Here is a 22,766-nt window from a genome sequence, read left to right as displayed (position 1 = left end):
GAGACAACCCGAAACTGACAGGAGCTGCCCTTCATGTGGTGCTTCATCCTGTTTTCTTTAAAAATAATAATTGTACAGAAGGAACATTAAAACAAACAAACTGAAATAAACACTCAAAACATTCCAAAGATCACATTGAGAAAAGGAATACACAGGTGAACCACACATCCTCATTCATTTATAAATGTAAAATGTGTAGGATCAATTGCAACAGTTAACAACAACCTTCTTTAAACCTTGGAGAAATTTAGTGGCATGATATCTAAATACAGTGGTACCTCCGCTTACAAACTTAATTCATTCTGGAGGTCTGTACTTAACCTGAAACCGTTCTTAACCCGAGGAGCACTTTTGCTAATGGGGTCTCCTGCGCCGCCGGCGCACGACTTCCACTCGCATCCCAGGGCAAAGTTCGCTACTGGGAGCACCTACTTCTGAGTTAGCGGAGCTCGTAACCCAAAGCGTTCGCAAGGAGGACAGTATGTAACCAGAGGTTCCACTGAAAAGAAAATCTAGAGTATTGAGATGAGGTTAGGATAACATACCTCTCTGAAAAGAAAAGTGAACAGGAGGTTCTTCTGGTGAGGAATTAATGAAAGAAATCTCTGGTTTCGCCAGAAGCGGCTTAGTCATGCTGGCCACATTACCCCGAAGCTGTCTGCGGACAAACGCCGGCTCCCTCGGCCAGTAAAGCGAGATGAGTGCCACAACCTCGGAGTTGTTTGCAACTGGACTTAACTTTCAGGGGTCCTTTACCTTTTTACAGTTGTCTCTGATTACTTAGCAATGTTGTGTTAGTTTGCCTACAAGCGCAGCCTTCCAGAGCCTATCTCATCAGTTTTGCATAGTTAACAAACGATGGCTTCTCCGTAAGAGTGGGATCTCCACCTAGGCTGCTTCCAGGAAACAGATTATTGATGACTTAAACTGACAGATCCGTTCATCTCTTAACTGGAGACGTCCTCCATGTGATTCTCCACCCATTTTTCTTAGGTGAGCTGTTAACTGAAGCTGCAGAAGCTGCTATGCAAGCCATGAAGGGGAGATTGGCCAACCAGTACTACCAGAAAGCAGAAGAGGCCTGGGCCATGATGGAGGAATGAAACTTGAACCAAGACTTTTTCTGTGTGTATGTATGTGTGTGTGTGTACGCGCATATTAGTATAGATGCTTTTTTAAAATACTCTTCTTTTGTGCAAGGAGCATGGGGGGTGGGTGGGAGGAAATTTAAAAAAAGGTTTTTTAATGTGGTGTTAACTGATAATTGTGTTTTTCATATGACGATTTTTCTAACTCTGTTGGAGCAGAAATACAAAGCAGGAGCGGTGAAATGTACTGTTACTGACATTCAGAGATGCAATATCAGTTGCTGTTGATAATTTTGTACAAATGGTCCAACCAGGGAAGCCCGTCTCTTCATTTGGAAGAAATAAAGCAGACATCCACTTTTATGGTAGGCGCAATAGAAAGTTGCTTTATGTTTTACTTCCCTCTTCTATCTCTGCCTCCCTCTCTTAGGAAATGCAGATATTTTTGCATTTGGGTCTCTTTTGTTAGAAATGCATGCTTGTTATTGGTTCAAGATTTGATCCTCCAGTCTAAGACATAATAGATGTGAGGATCTTGGGAAGATGGCCCTTCTATCCCCACAGTTCTTGACTCTATGGTGATGGGCAGGAAGGCAGCCTGGAACCTCCTTCCTTTGAACTTGGAAGAAGCTGTAAATAAGGAATACATCCAAGGGTGATACTTTCTTCATCATACAACCACTGTTGCCTGTTAATCATGGAGCCAGGATGGTGGTAGACTACTTGGTCTGATGCCACATGGAGCAAACCATTCCCAATTTCCTGCAGTCTGCTGATTTTGTTTTCCCCCCCTGCTCAAGCTTTTAAAATCCTTTAAAAAGTAAAACCCTGAGAGGTGATTCTCTCCAGTCTCATTCTGTTCTGTGGTTTAGGAGCCAATTCAAATATTCAAGAGGTCCGTGAGGAACAGTCCTCTTAGAGAAATGTCCCACCTCAGCGTTTACATTTGAAAGTGCTGTGTAAGTCTCCCTGCAAACAGCTAGAAGCTTTCAGCCTGATTCATAATCCTTTCATGACTTTGAAGAGTAAGGAGATTTAGATGTGATGTTTTGATCAATCAGGCAAATTATATTCCACATTTTGTTTTGAGGAGATGCAGCCTTGTGAGAGAGGACCCATACCATATGCCTTTCTGTGTGTTTGAATAAGTTCTTAATGAACAATGGAAATACACTGAAGAACTGGAAGGGGAAACAAAATTCTGCTCATGGCATGTTGTTGCCAGGTGGTTGTTTTTGTTCATTGTAATAACTCATCTATCCTGAGAAAGGGACCTGTTAGAAATGGAATCCTGGGGTTTCATGTCTTAGTGCAATTTAACACGATGGCTTTCTTGACTCTCAGCCTTTACATTAAAACTGGGATACTGTTAAAGTCAAGCTGTCCAAAAAAAACCCAAAAAAACTTTGATGGCAGGTGTCGCCTAATGATCCTTGGAGGTATACAGTGCAGAAAAGAACTAATGCCTCCTTATATTCCTCAGTTGGCTTTCCAACACAGATGACAAGGACACCAGAATAAAGTAGATATAAATCAAGGGTGGGAAACCTTTTCAGACCAAGGGCTTCCAATTCCTCATGGGCAACCTTTGGGTGTTTGTATGGCAGTGCTGGGCAGAGCCAGAGGTGAAAGTGGGAGTAGCAACAAGTGTGACACTTACCTGTTGTACAGGAGACTACATTTCAGCCACACAAAATCCAGCTATATTCATACACACACACACCCTACACATTTATCTATCCAGGCAAGCAAGAACACATACAATCACAGCTGAAGGACACATTCTAGCAAGGTAAAAGCACTAAATGAGGGTGTGGAGAAGAACATGAGGTGGGTTTATCCTGGTGGGGTGGACACACAGCATGGGGAGGATCAGGCAAAGCAATCCAGATGGTCACATTTGATCCCTAGCCCCAAGATTCCCAACTCCTGATGTAAATGAATACAACAGTAGCAAATAAGGTGCTATTTTTGCATATCCTGATGGAAATGAAAGTGTACGGACATGGCTTCCTCATTAGAGCCCTTTCAGAGGAATTGCTTTTCTGCAATTAGCTGGAAGTGAAATTAAAAGGAGATCCAGTATAGCAATTAATAAGCACTATTATTGTATAGCAATGTCCTTCTCCATAGTCAAGAGCCATCTAATGTTCACTCACAAATGAGTCCCTTTTCAGCAAAAGGCCTTCTGCAGTGTTAATTAAAAGCTCCTCGCAGGTTTAGCCCATCTTACTGCTTCATGTTCAGTGAACAGGAATTAGTAATGAATTTTCCCTTTAATCAGCTTCTCTATGGGAGTGAGCTTCAATTAATAGTTTTCTCCTATTTTGTGTGTGACTTTATAGCATAATAGCACTTTAATATCAAGGAGATCACTTTGCTGTGTTAGCTACCACTGCCACCCTCCACAGAACACACCTGTTCCATGGTAGCATCCTTTTTCTACCTGCTTTATTATCATTAGTGACATCTTCATTCCCAGTGAAGTTCCCAGAATCCTCAAGCCTAATTCTGAAATGCAGCAGATTTGATGGTGAATCTCTATCTAGACTTCAAACTACATGCTTTAATGTTCATGCATTATTTTATTTTATTTTTAAAAAAACCTATACAGTCATACCTTGGGTTACGGCCGCTTCAGGTTACGCATTTTCGGGTTGTGCATCGCACCAAACCTGGAAGTCCCGGAACGGGTTCCTTCCGGGTTCCGGCGCATGCACAGAAGTGCTAAATCACATTTTGTTCAGAAGCACCGAATTGTGACCCACGTGTGCACAGATGCGGCGCTGCGGGTTGTGAATGCTGCGGATTGCAAACGTGCTTCCTGCCCAGATCACGTTCGCAACCCGAGTGTCCACTGTATATAGAAAACTAGATATCAGGCAGAAGGCTAGAACTAGGACCTAGCATCTAGATTTCTACATGCAGAGTAATTTTTTTATTTTTTATTTTGTATAGAGGAGCACTCAGTCATGTGATTCCCCCACCTGCAACCCAAAGTTGCAGACTCCTGACTGCATCTACTGCATGTAACTATTGGGCCTCTGGCTCTCCATTCCTTAAGAAAATATTTTTGATGTGACAAGCACTTTCAATTAAGTAGCAGACTGTTAATCATTAGTTAATTAACTTTGTTGTCTTTGTACCAAGCCACTCAAGAGATGAAAGCTACTTCACTGCAGAAATATAAGACCTATTAGTAAGTCCCCTGCAATGTTCATTCATTACGCACCTTAATTTGCCATGTCCATGCTCTTTGGAGAATTCACTTGTTTCCTGACTTACTAACCTAAAAATCCTGAAATCACCTTTCAGCTGCCACCAGCACTTCACTTTTGAGATATTCTCCTTCTGGGTTTGATCATCTTTGGGGCATATTCCACAGCAAGAATTGCTGGAGGGTACGGTCAGGGGTCCTTTTACCTTTACTTGATGGTTACGGACAAGTACTCAGAACTTGTTAATGATTTTGCTGAGATTTGTTGCAAAGGATAAGAGGCTTGAGTTCCTGTATCATGTTTACATTGCCTGACGGAAAGGAAGCAGCTCAAAAATGTTGCGATAGGTACATTTTCAATAAATTTATGAAGAAGAATCTTATCCAAGGCTTGTGTCTTTATTTCGGTGCTCTTGTGTCAGGAATGTCGACTTCATTATTGATCTATTTTGCTATGGCTGTATTACCTCCATATACACAATAAAAACATATACACAATAAACATATACTGCATATACACAATAAAAACCACATAAGGATTTGAAATTACGGACTATCAGCTAACTATTACCGGGGGGGGGGGGTGTTAAATTTTTTTCTGCATAAATTGATGGTATGGAAAAGTTTTCAGCAAACATTTAAAGGTGAATGTGGAAGATGCCTGCTGTGTCACTTAATTGGAAGAGCATTCTACAGGACTGGTCCAAGGAAATGAAAAGTTGGTGTGACCAAACGAGCCTCATCAACTCAAAAGAACGATCTGTGATGCTCCTGCAGATGATCTTGATGGCTGTGCTGGGATATTTGGGTTCAGATGGTGCCTAATGTACTTATGTCGTTCAGGGTTTTTGTAAACCTTGCACCTTGATCAGGGGTAAATGGATAACCAGTGTAGATGGCAGCAGTCTGGCTTCCACATTCTGCACCAGCTAGAGCTTCTGGACCAGGTCCAAGGGCAGCCCCATGTAGAGTGCATGGCAGTGCAATGCTCAAGCCCTCTGTGGGTTTCCCACAGGAATCTGGTTGGCTTTTGTGAGAAGAGAATGCTGGACTCGACAGTCCATTGAATTGCACCAGCAGGGTGCTATTTCATTCATTCAAGTTAGTATACAGTATTTCTAATCTGCCAGTCTCTGGGCAGGATACAATACAGTTAAAAACCACCCTTGGTGACCTGGGCTTGGACAGGACATTGTTGTGGGGTGGTTAGGAGTTGGGGAGAAGTTAAGATTAAGGCAATCATACTAAATCCATGCTTTCCAAAAACAACACAAACTAAAATGGCCATCCTTTGAAGTTTGCACTTAACTGGATTCTGCAATGCAGTTCTGCAGCCAAATAATGTGTGCAAAATAATGCTTATACTGGATTAAAGTGTGCATAAAGATGCATATAAGTAATGTACAAAAGTGTATTGTATTAGGGGAAATTCCTTTGCCAAAAATTGAATATATGAGAATAAACTAGCACCAACATTTGCATTTTCATGTGGACTTTTAAAAATTGTAAACTTGCATGGAAATGTGGAGAACTGAAAACCATCTGAAGAAGTGTGCATGCACACGAAAGCTCATACCAAAATAAAAACTTAGTTGGTCTTTAAGGTGCTACTGAAGGAATTTTTTTTATTTTACTTCGATCCAGACCAACACGGCTACCTACCTGTAATGAAAACCATAAAAATGAGAGAGAACAAAACTGGCAGATTAACCCATCCTTAAAAAGGTAAAGTGGCCCCTGACCATCAGGTCCAGTTGTGTCCGACTCTGGGGTTGCGGCGCTCATCTCGCTCTATAGGCCGAGGGAGCCAGCGTTTGTCCGCAGACAGCTTCCGGGTCATGTGGCCAGCATGACAAAGCTGCTTCTGGCGAACCAGAGCAGCGCACGGAAACACCGTTTATCTTCCCGCCGGAGCGGTCCCTATTTATCTACTTGCACTTTGATGTGCTTTTGAACTGCTAGGTGGGCAGGAGCTGGGACCGAGCAACGGGAACTCACCCTGTTGCAGGGATTCAAACCACCGACCTTCTGATCAGCAAGCCCTAGACTCTGGTTTAACCCACAGCACCACCTGGGTCCCTAACCCATCCTTAAGGTCCCCTAAAAGGCCCTGTCACGGGTCTCTGCGAACTGGGCAGCCCTGGTGGTAGCACAACCAAGGCCTTAACTGTTGTTGTATGTGTACAATGTCCCATAATTCCAGGATCTGGGAAAGAGACACTTCCGACCTAGTTTGTCATCTCGCCTATCGTAAGCTTGAGGAATAAATGCAAGTCACTATACATATAGCATGCATTTTCATTTGCCAACCCTTCATCGAATCGAATGAACTGGGATGAAAGCACTTCCTGAAGAAAACGTGATCTCCATGCTTCGAATCATAGAACTGTAGAGTTGGAAGGGGCCCCAAGGGTCATCTAGACCAACCCCCATCAATGAAGGAATCTCAACTAAAGCAATCGTGACAAATGGCATGCACCCAGATGAAATGCACCCAGAATCTCTTGTCATTTTCTAGAAATTAACATTTTAAAATGAAAAGTTGGTCTCTTGTGTGAAAACCCTGGAGATTTATTTATTAGACTTTTTAAGTCACTAGCTGCCTGAAGTTCTTCATTAAAAATATAAATACGCTAAACCAGGGGTCAGCAAACTTTTTCAGCAGGGGGCCGGTTCACTGTTCCTCAGACCTTGTGGGGGCACGGACTATATTTTGGCGGCTGAGGGGGGGGGATGAACGAATTCCTATGCCCCACAAATAACCCAGAGATGCATTTTAAATAAAAGGGCACATTCTACTCATGTAAAAACACGCTGATTTCTGGACCATCCGCAGGCGCAACATGGAGGCTATTGCCTTCTTGCGTCTCTTATGACAACAGTAGCAGAAAGGATCTTCCCCAGCTGTAGAAACTAAGTTGCAGGGCCTTGGTTGTTTTTTTTAAGACATGGTGTGAGGAGTGCAGGATCCGCTCTGCACCTTAATTCCCCAAAATTACTCTCCTTAGTGCTTTTCTTCTGAACCAAACTGCAAACCAAGGAGTGATGTTGGCTGAAGGGGCAAAAACGCTTGCAGTGCCAGATTGCCAAATAAGCAGAGTCGGTGCCTCTCTATGGGTCCCATGCCTTTTAGGGGCCACGCAACAACAGAGCAAAATAATATTGATTTGATCTTGAAAGAAAATTACAATCGTGTTCTTAGTTCACTGTTATCCCACTAGAGCAGGCATCCCCAAACTTCGGCCCTCCTGATTGGACTACAATTCCCATCTTCCCCGACCACTGATCCTGTTAGCGAGGGATCATGGGAGTTGTAGACCAAAACATCTGGAGGGCCGCAGTTTGGGGATGCCTGCACTAGAGCATCTCTCTCTCTCTCTCTCTCTCTCTCTCTCTCTCTCACACACACACACCCACACACACCCACACCCACACACCGGGGCCTCCACAGGGTTTAATCTGGCATTGGGCTGTGGAGAGAAATAAGTGGCAATGGCATAGAGAGAGTTCAGGCACCTAGAGAATACTGGGAACTATAGTTTACCCCTCGCAGAGCCACACTCCTCGGCACCCTCAGCAAACTACAGTTCCCAGGATTCTTTGGAGGAAGCCATGTGCTTTAACTGCACATTGGATGTGCTACAGAGGTGCGGCCTAGGTGTGAACTTGGAAACTTGGAAACATTGTTATTTAAACCTTTCTGGCAACTAGATGGTCTCCAGGAAGACCCTCAAGGTGAGGATGAAGACAAGATATTTGCTCCCACCGTCAACTGGTTTTCCAAGGTACGCTGCCTCTGAATCTGCAGGTTCTATTTAGCGACCGTGGCTGATGAGAACATCGGGTGCTGGGTCAGAGCCGAGGAGCAGCTGGGTCAGGATCCTGCCTCTCACAAATGCCTTTGGGAAGTCCACACAAGCAGGGCAATGAAGGCAATTGTTGGTCTCCCCATCAACTGGTATTCAGAGATATACTGCCTCTGAGTATGGAGGCTCCATTTAGCCTTCATGATGAATAATCAAGGGAATCTTTCCCCAAAGAGTAGCCTAATTCTGATTATAGAGTTGCTTTCCCTCCTCCAAGCTGACCAGTCACACATAGTAATAATAATAATAATAATAATAATAATAATAATAATAATAATTTTATTTTCTTGGGCTCCTTGATCACTGCAGATGGTGACAGCAGTCATGAAATTAAAAGACGCCTGCTTCTTGGGAGAAAAGCAATGACAAACCTAGACAGCATCTTAAAAAGCAGAGACATCACCTTGCCGACAAAGGTCCGTATAGTTAAAGCTATGGTTTTCCCAGTAGTGATGTATGGAAGTGAGAGCTGGACCATAAAGAAGGCTGATCGCCGAAGAATTGATGCTTTTGAATTATGGTGCTGGAGGAGACTCTTGAGAGTCCCATGGACTGCTAGAAGATCAAACCTATCCATTCTTAAGGAAATCAGCCCTGAGTGCTCCCTGGAAGGACAGATCCTGAAGCTGAGGCTCCAATATTTTGGCCACCTTATGAGAAGAGAAGAATCCTTGGAAAAGACCCTGATGTTGGGAAAGATGGAGGGCACAAGGAGAAGGGGACGACAGAGGACAAGATGGTTGGACAGTGTTCTCGAAGCTACGAACATGAGTTTGACCAAACTACGGGAGGCAGTGCAAGACAGGAGTGCCTGGCGTGCTCTGGTCCATGGGGTCACGAAGAGTCGGACACGACTAAACGACTAAACAACAACAACAACAATAATAATAATAGATCCATAGCATAACCGTTAACTTTAGTGCACCTAATATTATTTCATGCACTGTGCTATCTGCACAAACACAGCCCTGTCTCAAGTTTCAGATCTTTATGGAGAAGGAAAATAAAGTTATAATTATTATTTAAACAGGGATGACCAAGATATGGAAGGCTAACTCAGATCTTGATGGTGAAGGAAAAGAAAATTATTATTATTATTATTCCAGGGCCAGATAAGATATGGAAGGTGAACTTGGGATCTGGATAGAGAAGGAAATTTTAATTACAGTATCAGTAATGATTTAAACAGGGATGTCTAAAGCATGGAAGGCTGACAGATCTTGATGGGAGAAATAAATGTATGATTATTATTAAAACAGGGCTAAGTATATGGAAGGCCGACACAGATTTTTTTGTTTTTGTTTTTATAAAATTTTATTAAACAAATTTAAAGTAATACATTATCTTTCACATTGTCAATGAAGGCCGACTCAGATGTTAATGGGGAAGAAAAATTAAATCAAAGCATTAGTATTATGGTGATTACTGCCATTTAAACAGGGAAGAATAAAATCTGAAAAGTGGAGCTATACACCTTGATGGAGAGGGAAAAACCGAAATTAATTACTTTTATTCCAACAGGAATGAATAAACGGGGGAAAAAACACCATAAACTTTTATCACTGTAATTCAAACCGGGATGAGTAAGAAGATATGGAAGCCGGTCTCCTCCATCTCGGTAGCGTGGCCGAGCGGTCTAAGGCGCTGGATTAAGGCTCCAGTCTCTTCGGGGGCGTGGGTTCGAATCCCACCGCTGCCAGTACGCTTTTGCTCGCTTCCTTTTACTAAAGGGAACTTCTCCGCGACGAAAGCGAAGTCTGCGCACACAGCGCCCCCTGGCGCCCGCGTCCCAGCAGCGCCGCTTCCCCGGCGAGCATTATGGGTAAGAGGAGGAGCCGAGATGTTTCCCCCCCCCCTCCCACGTGCCTTGCCGGAGTTACACCAACATGGCTGCTGGCTGAGATTTCCCACCGCCGGACCTGCAGGCACGTTGCCGCGAGGAGGAGGAGGAGGAGGGGGCCGGGAAAGGCAGCCTCTCCCCTCCACCCCTTGGAGCCACGAGGTAGGAGAAACAGCGCAGCGGCGAATTGCCTCCCCTTCCCGGACTTTTGCAAGCTTCTGGGGTTGGTAGCAGGCTGGTCTATTTTGCAAGGCCCGGGTCGTGTGGATCCTACCTCTCCCTTCCTCCTCCCCTCCCCTCCCCCTCTCTCTCCCCCTGTTGCAAATCTTGGGAGTGGGGGGAGCAGGAGGGGAAAGTAAGGTGTGGGGGGGGGGAAGAGAGACACGCGCCAGCCACTGCAATCTTTGCCTAGCAAAGTGGGTGGGCCCTAAAATCTAAGGGGGCATTTCAAGGGGGGCGGTGAACTGCATATGTGGCGAGGGGGCCTTCACGCTCCTTTTCCTTTCTCTCCAGCAAAAGTTACAAGGCCAGGGGTTCGAAATCCAGAGCTCCCCATCTCTCTCCGCACCCCCACCCCAAAAGCAGCCTCCCTGAATATATGTGAGCTCTGCAAAACCTTCCCATTGCTGCATAGTTGCATCAGCCACGCTCCTTCCCAGCAAGGAGCCTTCAGGAATAATAATAATAATAATAATAATAATAATAATAATAATAATAATAATAAAGGAATGAATGCTTTGAGTGAGTTTTTCAGGCTCTCCTTCCTGAAGTCTTCCCTGGGAATATTCTCTCCTGATCAGGGAGAGAGTTGTTTTGGCTAGGGCAAAAATCCGTTTCCTCTTTCTCTGCTGTATGGTTACATCAGGGTGACTTGGGAGGTTTATTCACTGCCAAGAAAATGATTTTTTGTTTTTGTTTTTAATGAGCAGGTGCCAATGGACACCTTGCTTCTTTTCCCCAGACCGGGGTGGGGAGTTATTAGTAAAATAGAATAACCTCGGTTTCCCTCTGCCACGAGTTCCATCTTACATTGCAAACTTGTTGAAATCTCCTGAGAGAAAATAATTTTCGTCCAGTTCAGCTTGAGCTTTGCAGTCGTGGCGGGACATTTATATATGCGCAAGGGTTCTTAGATAAATGACATTGGGGTGGCTGTTTTTCACCTTATCCTTGGCTGCTGCTCTTTTACCTTTAGGAGTTGAATGTGGGTTTTGCTTGTTCAATGCTAAATTACTTTAGAGCAGGGAGTGGCACTCTGTACTTGCACAGCAGTTGCAGTGACAATGAATGAGCTTTACCAGGGAGTTATTGGTGACTCACTGACCAGCTGACCTGCCCTGGCTCCTGAATTGGCTTCTATTTATTACGCTGCCCTAACACAATATTGGATGAAGGCTGTCCAAATACGTAGATTCCTCTGCTAGGGTTGCCAACTCTCCCCACCCTTTACAGTCCCTGGTTACTTCTGTGCCTGTAGCAGCACTTCGCTCAGCAGAGCTTTGTGGGCATTAACATTTCACAGGCTACTGCCAAGAAATTAATCCGCTCTGAATTCTGCAGATTGAGCAGCTGACCTTATATATACATATTATTTTCATAAAAATACAAGGACTGAATAAAAAACAACAGCCCTGTCTATTCCATGCAACAACAATGCTACACTTCCATGAGGATCAAGTCTTACCTCAACCCAATAATATCTATTATTTATTTTTTACACGTTTACTCCACCTTTTCTCCAGGTGCCATCCATGGTTCTCTTCCTTCCTAATTTATCCCACAACAACCCTGTGAGGTAGGTTAGGCTGACTGTGACTGGTCCAAGGTCACCCAGTGAGTTTCATGGCTGTGCAGGGATTTGAACCCTGGTCTCCCAGGTCCAACACTCTAACCACTACACCACTTTGCCAGGGGTTGGGGGAGGTGTTGCTGGGTCGTATGCCATGTTCATATATGTTAAAAAAAAACAAAGACAGACCATTCCTCTCCCCAAGTCATTGTCCTATTCTCTTGCATCTCTGAACTGACTTCTCAGCTCTTCTGCTATGGTAGCTCATTAGCAGGTAAATATTATTATCATTATTTGTTTACACATCATGGAGACAAACTTTACCACTCATGAAGTTCTGCACATCAAGCTGCTGTTATGCCAAGTTTGCTAACAAAGGAGAAAAAAATAGTCCTGGCTTAACTGAATTTTGGTGATTTCTCTTTCTTCTTTTCCAGTTCTCTTGAAACAATACTAGCAACACCACTTTTCTTTCCATGCTACTATGGCAAATGAAGAAGATGACCCAATTATACAGGAGGTAAATAGATACATGTCTTCCATTTGCATTGGCTTCGGGACAGATTAAAGAACATTGTATGTTTCAGCTTTGTGGTGGTTTTGGCCACGGAAATCAGCGGCGAGTAATTGGTTCAGGTTGGGCTCCATGATGAAGCCCAAATAAATATGGTGCTGAGCCTGAGTGGCTGCCAAAGAGGGTTGTATCGTTCTTGGGGATGATTTTGTAAACTTCTAGGCGCTAAATAAAATGTAACATGCCTTTTTTTTTATCTCCCTCCTTTTGTTAGATTGATGTGTACCTGGCCAAAAGTCTGTCAGAGAAGCTGTATCTGTTCCAGGTATTTTAATTGTTGAATTAACCTGTTTAAAGGAAGCAGGGGCCAAGGAATCTGTTCTCCTTCAGATGTTAGACTTCAGCCAGCGTTGCTTCATTGGAGGCCGGGTGCGCAGACATCTGTGGGAGCCCCAGTGACAACCTGGAGCTTCCCCAAGCTTCCTGTGACCTTGCCTGACCTCCACCGACCCCCACCCCATGAGTCACTCCTGACTCCAACCCTTGTCACTTCAAACCAAGCATGGCCAAGTGATCAGAGTCGGTAGGAGTTGTAATTCAACATCTGGAGAGTGAGAGGCACAGGTGGGGTCCGGGCAACAAGGTCAAACACTCCCAACTAAAGATATAAAGGCTAGTTTCTAACAGTGAGGAGAAGGGTGCCAGCAAATCTCAAATCCTACAAATATCGGGTTGTATCCATTGTGGCTATTGTGCTCATTCAACAGGGCTTCTCCCTCTGCTCACCTCCCCTGCTCCAGAAGGTTGGGTGGGACCCCCAAAACGAAATTGGGGAGAGGAAAGGGAAGTCCTCTTATTCAACATTGGATTTCAGCTGGAAATCATGGTTCATTGCGAGGAGGCTGCCTCTTCTCACCCACCCATGTGAATGCCCCCAGTGACAGGTTTCCCCCATTCTTGCACCAAAAGTAGTGGCTTGTTTTAGCCTTAATAGCAGCAACATCTTTGTGTTTTCACAGTATCCCGTTCGCCCAGCTTCGATGACGTATGACGACGTAACTCATCTTTCGGCAAAGATAAAGCCAAAGCAGCAAAAGGTTTGAGCTTATTCTCTCTCCTTCTCTCTTTTTTTATAAAAAAAGTTGTTTAATAACCAAATCAAGCTGTTTTAAAAAGGTTATGGCTTAGTAGAGCCACTGCAGTCAGTGTGCCAGACCTAGGACAGCCGGGGTGGGCCATCACCAGGTAGGGCTGGGGACATTCTTCATCCTTAACCCTTGAAGGCTGCTGCCAGTACGTGGAGACTGTGTTGGGCTAGATCAGGCACTCCCAAACTGCTGCCCTCCAGATGTTTTGGCCTACAACTCCCATGATCCCTAGCTAACAGGACCAGTGGTCAGGGATGATGGGAATTGTAGTCCAAAAGGGCTGAAGTTTGGGGACGCCTGGGCTAGATGTACAAAGTTGTCTGGCGATTTATTTCTTATTTCATAGAATTTGTATACCTCTTGATCATAGGAGAAAACCTCAAAGCGATCTACAAAAAGGATAAAAACAATAAAATTACCACTAAAATATTTACAGCATAATGAAAAGCACAACAAACCACAGTAGAATAGACTTGAAACAAATTAAAACTCATACAAACTTTCTAACCACCTGAGAAGGGTTGTCTAAATAAAAATGGATTCAGCAGGTGCCGGAAATAATAAGTGAAGGCGCCTGCCCGGTATCAATAAGCAGAGAGTTCCAAAGTTTCGGTGCTGCCGCACTAAAACAATTGAGTTGCTACAGATGCAGTGAGAGTATTATGTGGCACCTGTAAATGTGCCAGTTCCACCGATCGAAGCAGTCAACCATTCCCATCAGGCTTGTTTTCTGGACCCTTGATCACCTTGGTTGCCCTCCTCTGCACACATTCCAGCTTGCCAACATCCTCCTTAAATTGTGGTGACCAGAATTGGACACAGTATTCCACGTGTGGTCTGCCCAGGGCAGAATAGAGCGGTACACTTGCTTCCCTTGAACTGGACACTATTCTTTGGTTTATGCAGTCTAGAATAGCATTTGCTTTTGTATGTTGTCGCTCTTGAAAACCTAATGCATATTTTTTTAAAAAAGATTTAAACACATCTTCTTTTTTATAAAAAAATATCCCTCACTCCTAATACAGGCTTACAGTTACTGTTACAGATTTTAATCGGACACTTTGTGTTTTGGTTCATCTTCCCCTAATTATTCTGTTCTGCTTATTAATTGTCAATGTTCTGTTGATCTACTGGTGCTTAGGTTGAGCTGGAAATGGCCATTGACACTTTGAACCCCAATTACTGCCGCAGCAAAGGAGAGCAGATCGCGCTCAACGTCGATGGCACGTGTGCAGATGAAACGAACACGTATTCCTCGTAAGTACCATTTTTGCTATAGCTCAAGGAACTGGGTTTTGACGCCACCATTGCTTGGCCAGCAGAGTGAGGCAGTGGAGATGTGCTGGGCCTGTAACCGAGACGCCAAAGCCCTAAAACGCCCATCGCTGGCATCTCCTAGGAGAGACTCCTTGTCTACAAAATGTGGGCACCAGCTGCATGCCAGTGTTGGTGATATTGAGGTAGATGGACCACTGGGTCTGGCTTTTGGCATAAAGCGGCTTCCTGAATATAAGATACTGAGTGTTCTGGGGGACGGCAGAGGATCTGCTTTGCAGGTTTCAATCCCTCGTACCTCCAGAGAAAGCTGTGGAAAGCTCCTGCCTTCCTTGGAGAGCGGCTGCCAGTCAGAGTAGACAATACTGAGCTGAATGGACCAATGGCCTGACCCATATTAACGCTGATTTCCGTGTTAAAATCTAAATACGCATATTGCCTGAAAGCTGAGCTATCATACATGAATTGAGCAATTTGTGTTGCAGCTGCTCAACCTGTGGCTCTTTTATCACGTGTAAAAAGATATGTCTGGATTCTTTCCCTCTTCTGGACACAGAACAACCTTCCACCCGTTCTACACATCATTATTTTCTCTAGTAGAGTTGCTTTCAATCGTCATCCTCTATCTGAATCTTTGGGTCCAAACTTAATTACTTAGACGTAGGTCTCTCTTTCTCCTCCTCTTCCCTTTTCTCCCTCTGTCTTGGAGTGCATTTCCATAGTAGACATACTGGTTTAGCAGCCATCCGTCTTCCCTAAAGAACTCCTTTTATTGTTTGTGTATGTGTGATAGAGATATCAAACAACAGCTGGCATTGATGACCCCCAGCTTTCCAGGGTGGAGAAGCCAGGTTTAGATGTGAAGATCTTGATTGTGTCTTTGTTATCCCTTGTCCCCAAACTTGACTTCATATTCTGGTTTGAAGTTGGGAATCTAAACCACAGTTTCCTGGTTCAAGTTTCAGTGTAAACGATGGTTTGAGAAACTCAGGAAGCATAGAATTGCGATACTCCGGGAGAAAGTTCATGGGGCCAATACTCATTCACAATCTGAAAGACCATGGCTTATTGGTTATGTCAGAGCTTTCTAAACTTTTCATGTTAGTGACACACATTTTAGGTGTACATCATTTTGCAACACAGTAATTCAGTGTTGCGTCATTTCCCGACACGATAATTCAGTTTTACTAGCAAACTAACCCCTTTCCAGTCCTGGGAGTAGTATGGAAGAGCATTCATGCAACACAGTTACACACTGCAGCCATCACACTAATGTGTGGTGACACACAGTTTGGAAAGCTCTGGGTTATGTAATTTACAAGTTGTTAACATTGAACTGGGCCTTGGATTGCAATCCCGCACATGTTTGGGGGCAAACTCTGCGGCCTTACTTCTGAGCAGACATGCAGTGCATAACTAGAATGTATACATTTGTACAGTGCACATTCCCCTTGTTTCTCCTTAAAAAGCAGTGAATGGGGTCTGATTCTGGGCTGTGACCTGCTAGTAGAATACCACTGCTCTGGTAGATATAATTGAAGCAACTTCATGTCCTTGCAGGAAGATGATGGACAAGCAAACGTTCTCCTCCTCACAGACGACCAGTAACATATCGCGATATGCTGCTGCAATCTACAGAAAAGGTTACTTTCTTAAAATTTAGCTTTTATCAAATATTTTCTCGTGTAACAAACAAACAAAGAAGGAAAAGTAGAAAAGGTTGACACTTGAATTCTCAAGACTTGTACCAATTTTGGTAGAAGGGATGGGGAGCCTATGGCCTTCCAAGTGACTCTAAAATGCTGTTAGCCTCAGCCAGCCTGGCCATAATGGGAGTTTGTCAGTGAGCTTCCAGCCCCAATTCAAGGTGTTTGTACTAGCATGCAAAGCCCTATATGGCTTGGGATCCAAGTATCTGAAAGAGCGCTTTCCTCAGTATCAACCATCTTGATGCTACAGTTGGCGGGTGAGGCCTTGTTGGTGGTGGCACCATTGGTTTTGACCTGTGGCAGGGCTTTTTCAGTGGTGGCTCCCCAGTTGTGGAATGCCCTCCCTATTGAGGCGCATCTGTCTACATCCTTATTAACTTTCAGGAGGTTTTTGAAAATCTTCCTGTTGACACAGGCATTTGGTGGCTGAAGTGTATTGTTCCTGGCAAATCCGAGATCATTGGATGTTTTAAACGATGACTGCTTTTATTTTATTTCTAAAAGATTTTTATTGCTTTGACATATGCTTTTAGAATCTTTTAGAACTGTAATTGTTCTTAGAATGTTTACAGTTTTTGTTTTTCACTTGTGGATCTGTTTGCCGTCCTTGGCTCCTTTTAGGAAGATGGGCGTGATATGAACAAATACATTTACTAAATAATTGAAATAAAGAAATTCACTGAATAAATACTAGTCCAGATGCTCCCGAAGGGCCACAAATTCCTCACCATTCATTTAACAATTCAAATACTTGAGCAATCACACACATACGGATTTAAAAAATGTCAGGATTCTGTTAATGAGATGATTGGCGACAGTATTTCCATCGTCCTGCCTGTGTGCTCAGGAGTGTGGCTCTGCTTGCTTATTTCCACCCTGGAAAGTGAAAATGGCTGTGAAAATGTCCATCTTTTTCCTCCAGGTGAGCTCCACCTTACGCCTCTCCATGGAATCCTGCAAATGAGGCCGAGTTTCACCTACTTGGACAAAGCGGATGCCAAATACAGAGAGCGGGAAGCTGCTAATGAGCGTGAGTGGCTTGCTGGGCTTTCTCTGTCGACTGGCTAGTTAGATTGTGGGCCTTTCTCAGCGGTGGCCGCCAGCCTAGATGGCTTTAAAAGGAGGATCAGAAAAATTTCGTGGAGGAGAGGGCTTGTCGACAGCTACTAGCCATGATGGCTGTTCTTCCTCCATAGTCAGGAGGCAGCTGTGATTCTGAATACCAGTTTCTGGAAGCTGCGGGGACAGAGGGTGCTGCTGTGCTCGAATCCTGCTAGCGGGTTTCCCCGCGAGGAGTCTAGTTGGCCCCTGGGAGAACAGGATGCTGGACCAAATGGGCCACTGGCCTGATCCAGCAGAGCTCCTCTTTTGGGGTGCAAACGGCTACAGGCTTGGACGGCTCCAAAAGTGTGTTTGTGGAGGATCATCCCATCAAGGGATAACTCAGTGATGACTATGTATTTATTACACACAGAGCTGGAAGCTATATACTAAAGAACAAATTGTCATTATCATTGTTATTAAGATAAGATATCTTTATTGTCATTGTCCCCTTGTGGGAACGACAAAATTACTCAGTTGCTACATCCACTCAGATAAAACATTCTGCATAATCCAAAATTACAAAACCTAATTAAAAACAGTAAATATAATACAAAATAACAAGTAAAATGAGATGACTTCAAAGTCCAGGCTTTCCATTTGAGGCCAAAATCACTCTAGAGAAGAAACTGTTCCTGAGACGGCTCGTTCTTGCCTACATTGTTCTATATCTCCGTCCCGATGGCAGGAGCTCAAAGAAATCCTTTGACTCAATACACAACACAGGGTGCGTTGGATCTCTTGATATGCCTAGTGCTTTTCTATGGCACCTGGTGGTGTAGATTTGTTCTAAGGTGGAGAGTGAGCAGCCAATAATGCTCTCTGCTGTTTTAATAATTCTGCACAGCCCTGCTATCCTGAGAAGTACAGCTTCCGTACCACACACATAAACTGTATGTGAGCACGCTCTGTATGGCACAGTGATAGAAGGCAAGCAGCAGCTTTTGTGGAAGATGGTTTTTCCTTAAAATTCTCAAAAAATATAGTCTCTGCTGCGCCTTCTTCACAAGCCCCCTTTAACGTTTAAATAGTGTCTTTGCGCTGTATGCCTCTATACCTGGGTCTTGGGATTCTCCTCAGGCCTCACCTGCCCCTGCTTCGAACCCCCAAGCATATTTGTCTGGTTGGGACATATACTGGCTTGTTGGGGTGGAGGATGCGAGGAGGGATGTGTGAATGTGTGTAACCTACTGTGTACCAAAGTCAACATTTACATTTGGTGCTTTGCCCCTTCTTGGCCTCTGATCCTCCCCACCACCAGCATGTGGCCCTCAGGAGGCCATTCAGAATGGAAAACGGCCCTCGGACTGAAACAAGTCCTCCCGCCCCTGTCTGAGGTTCCCCTGGCAACTCCAGAAAATGCGGTGGCTTCCATCTTGGAGATCACAAATACCTGCCTGGAGAAATGTTGGCTGTCAAGGCATTTTAGTAGTGATTTTCATGCTCCCCTCCCCCTTGTTATAACAGCTGGCGATTCTTCCCAAGATGAAGCAGAAGAAGACGTCAAGCAGATCACGGTAGGCCCAAACTCCCTATTTAGCAGCACTTCAGAATCTGTAGCCTAGAAATGTATGTAGGAAGCTGCTTTGTACCAGCTTGGACTATTTGTTTAGCCCAGTAATGCCTACTCTGACTGGCAGCTTCTTTAGATGAAGAAGCTGGGGACTGAACCTGCAACATGCTGCCACAGAGCTAAGGCCCCTCCCTCTGTGAACTTCCCGTGTTTCTTTAACCAAGAGTGGCAAAACTACAACTCTTCCAGATGTAAGGAACATAGAAACCTGCTTTATGCCATTGGTTCATCAAGCTCAGTAGTGCCTACACTGACTGGCAGCAGTTCTCCAGGGTTTTGGGCAGGGGGTATTCCTAGTCCTACCTGGAGACGCCGGGGATTGAACCAAGGACCTTCCGCATGCAAGACAGATATTCTACTGCTGAGCTGCAGCCCTTCCCTTTGCTCTTGCACTACAGCTCCCATAATCCCTGGCCCTTCGGCCATGCTGTCTGGGACCGAGTTCACTAATGACTGGAGGCTACAACTTCCTTGCTTTAAGGCTGTGCTTCTCAAACTTGGGTCCTCAGCTGTCGTTGGACTACAACTCCCATCACCCCAAGCTAGCAGGATCAGTGGTCAGGGATGATGGGAGTTGTAGTCCAACAACAGCTAGGAGACCCAAGTTTGAGAAATGCGACTAAGGGAATGGAGTTAGTGAGGGGGGGAGCATTAGACCCAACCTTTCAAACCCATTTCCTTGATCAGCTGAGTCTCATCTTCCCTTTCCTATCAGTCGCATCCCTTTTTCTAACTTCCTGGTCTCCCACAAGTTGCCTTCTGCTTCTTCCTTCGCCAGAGAACCTTCTTGAGTATGCTAGGACAGTGTTCTCCTAGACCAGGCATGACCAAAATCTGTTTCTGGGTCCAATCCAGCCCCTGTGTAAAATCCTAAAAAATTCTGCAATCCTAAAAAAAAGGTCAACAACTTTGGTGGGCCCTCATGGCCCTTCACTTCATCAAATTTGGCCCTCTTTGAAAAACTGCTCTAGACAATGTCCTTCAGCACCAGCCCCAGATGTTGGGCTGTGACTCCCATCCTGTTCACCCTTGAGCATATAGTCCTGTATCTCTGGGTGTCACCACTTCAGACAAGGAAGCGAGGGATATCGTAATGCTGCTCTGTGCCTTTTGCCCTGCACATAGAAAACTTGGTGTGATGCCTCAGTCTGCATAAAAGGACTGTGTAAAAGAATCTGGAAGTAATTCATAGGTGAGAACAGCGTAGGAAAGTAGAGGCAAGTCCTCATCAGCCATGAGGGCTAGAAACCCTTTTCCTCCCGGAAAACAGGAGTAATGACAGGTGGAGCTGTGAAAAAGTGCAAGGCAGTGGTGCCAGCCGCAGCTGCATTGCCAGTAATTTTGGTGGCTCCTTGGTTGGTGGTCTTATTTTTTAAATTGTATGTTCTTGATTGAAAACTAAAAAGTACAGAATTACAAGTGCACAGAGTAAGAGAAGACACAAAGAAGAAGAAGAAACAAGAAACAAGTGCCCATGCAGAAAACAAAACAGCATGAAAAAGAAAAAAGAGATTGTGTAATAATAATAATAATAATAATAATAATAATAATAATAATAATAATATATTATTTATTATTTATATCCCGCCCATCCGGCTGGGTTTCCCCAGCCACTCTGGGCGGCTTCCAACAGAAAAATGAAATGAAATAATCTATTAAACATTAAAAGCCTTCAGATGTCTTCTAAAAACCTGGTAGTTGTTTTTCTCTTTGACATCTGATGGGAGGGCGTTCCACAGGGCCGGGGGGGGGGGGTTAGTTAACCAGACCTTAATCTAATATGGTATTTATAAAAATGAATTCCAAATATTGTTAAAGTCATGTTGATTGTCTCTATTCTGCCAGAATTTTTTCAGTGTAGGACATTGTACAAATAAACGTTTTAGGGAAGAATTATCCCTGCCGCATCTCCAGCAGCTTGATGTCTTTGAGATAGTCCTTTCAAAAACGAACAAGGTTTCTGGCTTCAGTACATTTTAAAATCCTTGTGTACCACTGTGGACTCAGAGAGGATTTCCATACATGGGATTGTGGGTTTGACTAGGTTTCTTCTGTCTGATATTTTTGGCGCTTGGATCCTGTGGCTAATCATGGGGATATGACGCCTTTTCCAGGTGAGGTTTTCCCGCCCCGAGTCGGAACAGGCCCGGCAACGTCGGGTTCAGTCTTACGAGTTCCTGCAGAAGAGGCAGGCGGAGGAGCACTGGGCTCACTTGCATTACTACGGTTTAAAGGTAGGCGTCTGGGCGCATGTGCTTGTATTTAAGCTGCAAAAGTGGATATGCTAAATAGACGAGTGTTTGCACAGTGAGTTTTACATTTTACACTGCCCCCTTTGCAATAAACAGAGAGCTGCAGTTGCATGCAGTCGGGCCTTGATTAATTTAAGGCCACTGGGCTAGACTAACTCTCGGGGTCCCTGTGATACTGTCAGCCTGTTCCTGTAAAAGTCTACTTCTCTGTATGGGGCAGCTGCACATTCCTGCATTGCAGGGGGTTGGACTAGATGACTCTCAGGTCCCCTTCCAACTCTATGATTATGTTGTCTTTTCGGCAATTGCTAAAGATGTCCCTCTTTTAACAAACCACCTAAGGTCTTTATCCCAGCTGGCTTCTGTCTCGGATTTGAACTGATTTTACCTAGGTCCCGTTGTTGTTTTAAATTTGTTTTTATATATGCAAATGTTTTCGCTGCTTTTATTTTTTTTCTCCGTTCTAAATTTATTTATTCAAAGATATATAAAAATACATACCCATTGCAAAGTATAATTTTATAATGCATTGAGATAGAACAGCTACTTCGTCTAAAAGGGAACAGAGTCAGGAGGAGGAAAAGACAAGGGAAGTTTAAAGCTAAAGAAAGAGAAAGTGAGAGAAAGGGGAAAGAAAGAAAAAACTTAAAAAGAAAGAATGTTATAACTTGTTTTATGTTGTGACATGGTTTGATTCAAGATGGGAAGCCATTCATAAGTGAAATAAATATTAAAATAGTGTGTATTCTTGAATACATTAGAGATTAATTCCAAGTAAGCCTAAGTAATACTTGTGAAGTGTTTCTCTCCCCCTTTTTTAGTACCTTTTTGCGATGATGTGGGGAGAGGGGACTTGAAGACTGTTTGCTAGCGTAGGCCAGGGCAGTGCTTCTCATGCTGTATGATGTGATGGACTGACCTCCCCACCGCCCACCCCAACAATTGTGCCAAGGAAGCAGTTCACTTGGTAGACCATGAGACTCTTAATCTCTGGGTTGCGGGATCGAGCCCCACGTTGGGCAGAACCATTCCCGCATTGCAGGGAATTGGACTCGATGAGCATCATGGTCCATTCCAGCTCTACAATTCTATGATTTCTGTGATCCTTGAAGCATTCCACCCAACCTGGGCTGTGGTGGAGTTACTGCAACCAGAAACAGGTGGCTCGCAGACCAGCACTGGTCTAAGAGATGTGTGACACAGGAAGTGTCCATATACTTCTGGTTTTCTCAGTGCATCCAACAGGACTTTTTTTGGGGGGGGGAAGCTTTGCTTTCAAAACCCCTTCAAGTGTATCTTACAGCAATTTAAGGGGAATGCCAGCTATTCTGTTTCATATTATACAGGACAAACGTGGAGATTAAAACACGGCGGGGATCTGAGCAGTTGTTCAC

At 44.2% G+C, this 22,766-nt stretch overlaps 2 protein-coding genes and 1 non-coding gene across 16 annotated transcripts in view; all 3 read left to right on the top strand.

Moving 5' to 3' along the window:
* The window catches only part of EEF2K (eukaryotic elongation factor 2 kinase), a 45,015-nt gene extending 40,327 nt beyond the window's left edge, over positions 1-4,688 (top strand). For all 13 annotated transcript variants that reach the window (XM_088656683.1, XM_035132082.3, XM_060282576.2 and 10 more), the window contains one exon: positions 994-4,688. In XM_088656683.1, the coding sequence (XP_088512809.1) occupies positions 994-1,103 (110 nt within the window). In that variant the 3' untranslated portion in view covers positions 1,104-4,688. The remainder of the gene's footprint in view (positions 1-993) is intronic.
* Positions 4,689-9,788: 5,100 nt separating this feature from the next.
* Positions 9,789-9,870, top strand: TRNAL-AAG (transfer RNA leucine (anticodon AAG)). The gene has a single exon. It is a non-coding gene; the product is annotated as a tRNA-Leu (tRNA).
* A 165-nt stretch (positions 9,871-10,035) lies between these two features.
* Positions 10,036-22,766, top strand: part of POLR3E (RNA polymerase III subunit E) — a 40,033-nt gene continuing 27,302 nt past the window's right edge. Inside the window, exons 1-10 of one of the 2 annotated variants that reach the window (XM_088656688.1) lie at positions 10,036-10,173; positions 10,525-10,611; positions 12,238-12,320; positions 12,589-12,639; positions 13,334-13,411; positions 14,604-14,719; positions 16,298-16,380; positions 17,369-17,476; positions 19,015-19,064; positions 21,235-21,354. In XM_088656688.1, coding sequence (XP_088512814.1) covers positions 12,285-12,320; positions 12,589-12,639; positions 13,334-13,411; positions 14,604-14,719; positions 16,298-16,380; positions 17,369-17,476; positions 19,015-19,064; positions 21,235-21,354 — 642 coding nt within the window. In that variant the 5' untranslated portion in view covers positions 10,036-10,173; positions 10,525-10,611; positions 12,238-12,284. The remainder of the gene's footprint in view (positions 10,174-10,524; positions 10,612-12,237; positions 12,321-12,588; positions 12,640-13,333; positions 13,412-14,603; positions 14,720-16,297; positions 16,381-17,368; positions 17,477-19,014; positions 19,065-21,234; positions 21,355-22,766) is intronic. The other variant, XM_035132085.3, reaches the window with a different exon arrangement.

This window comes from Zootoca vivipara, chromosome 13, assembly GCF_965207765.1.
Source record: "Zootoca vivipara chromosome 13, rZooViv2.hap1.1, whole genome shotgun sequence".
In the NCBI taxonomy this organism is placed as follows: domain Eukaryota; kingdom Metazoa; phylum Chordata; class Lepidosauria; order Squamata; family Lacertidae; genus Zootoca; species Zootoca vivipara.
This window is presented reverse-complemented; position numbering and strand designations above follow the sequence as displayed.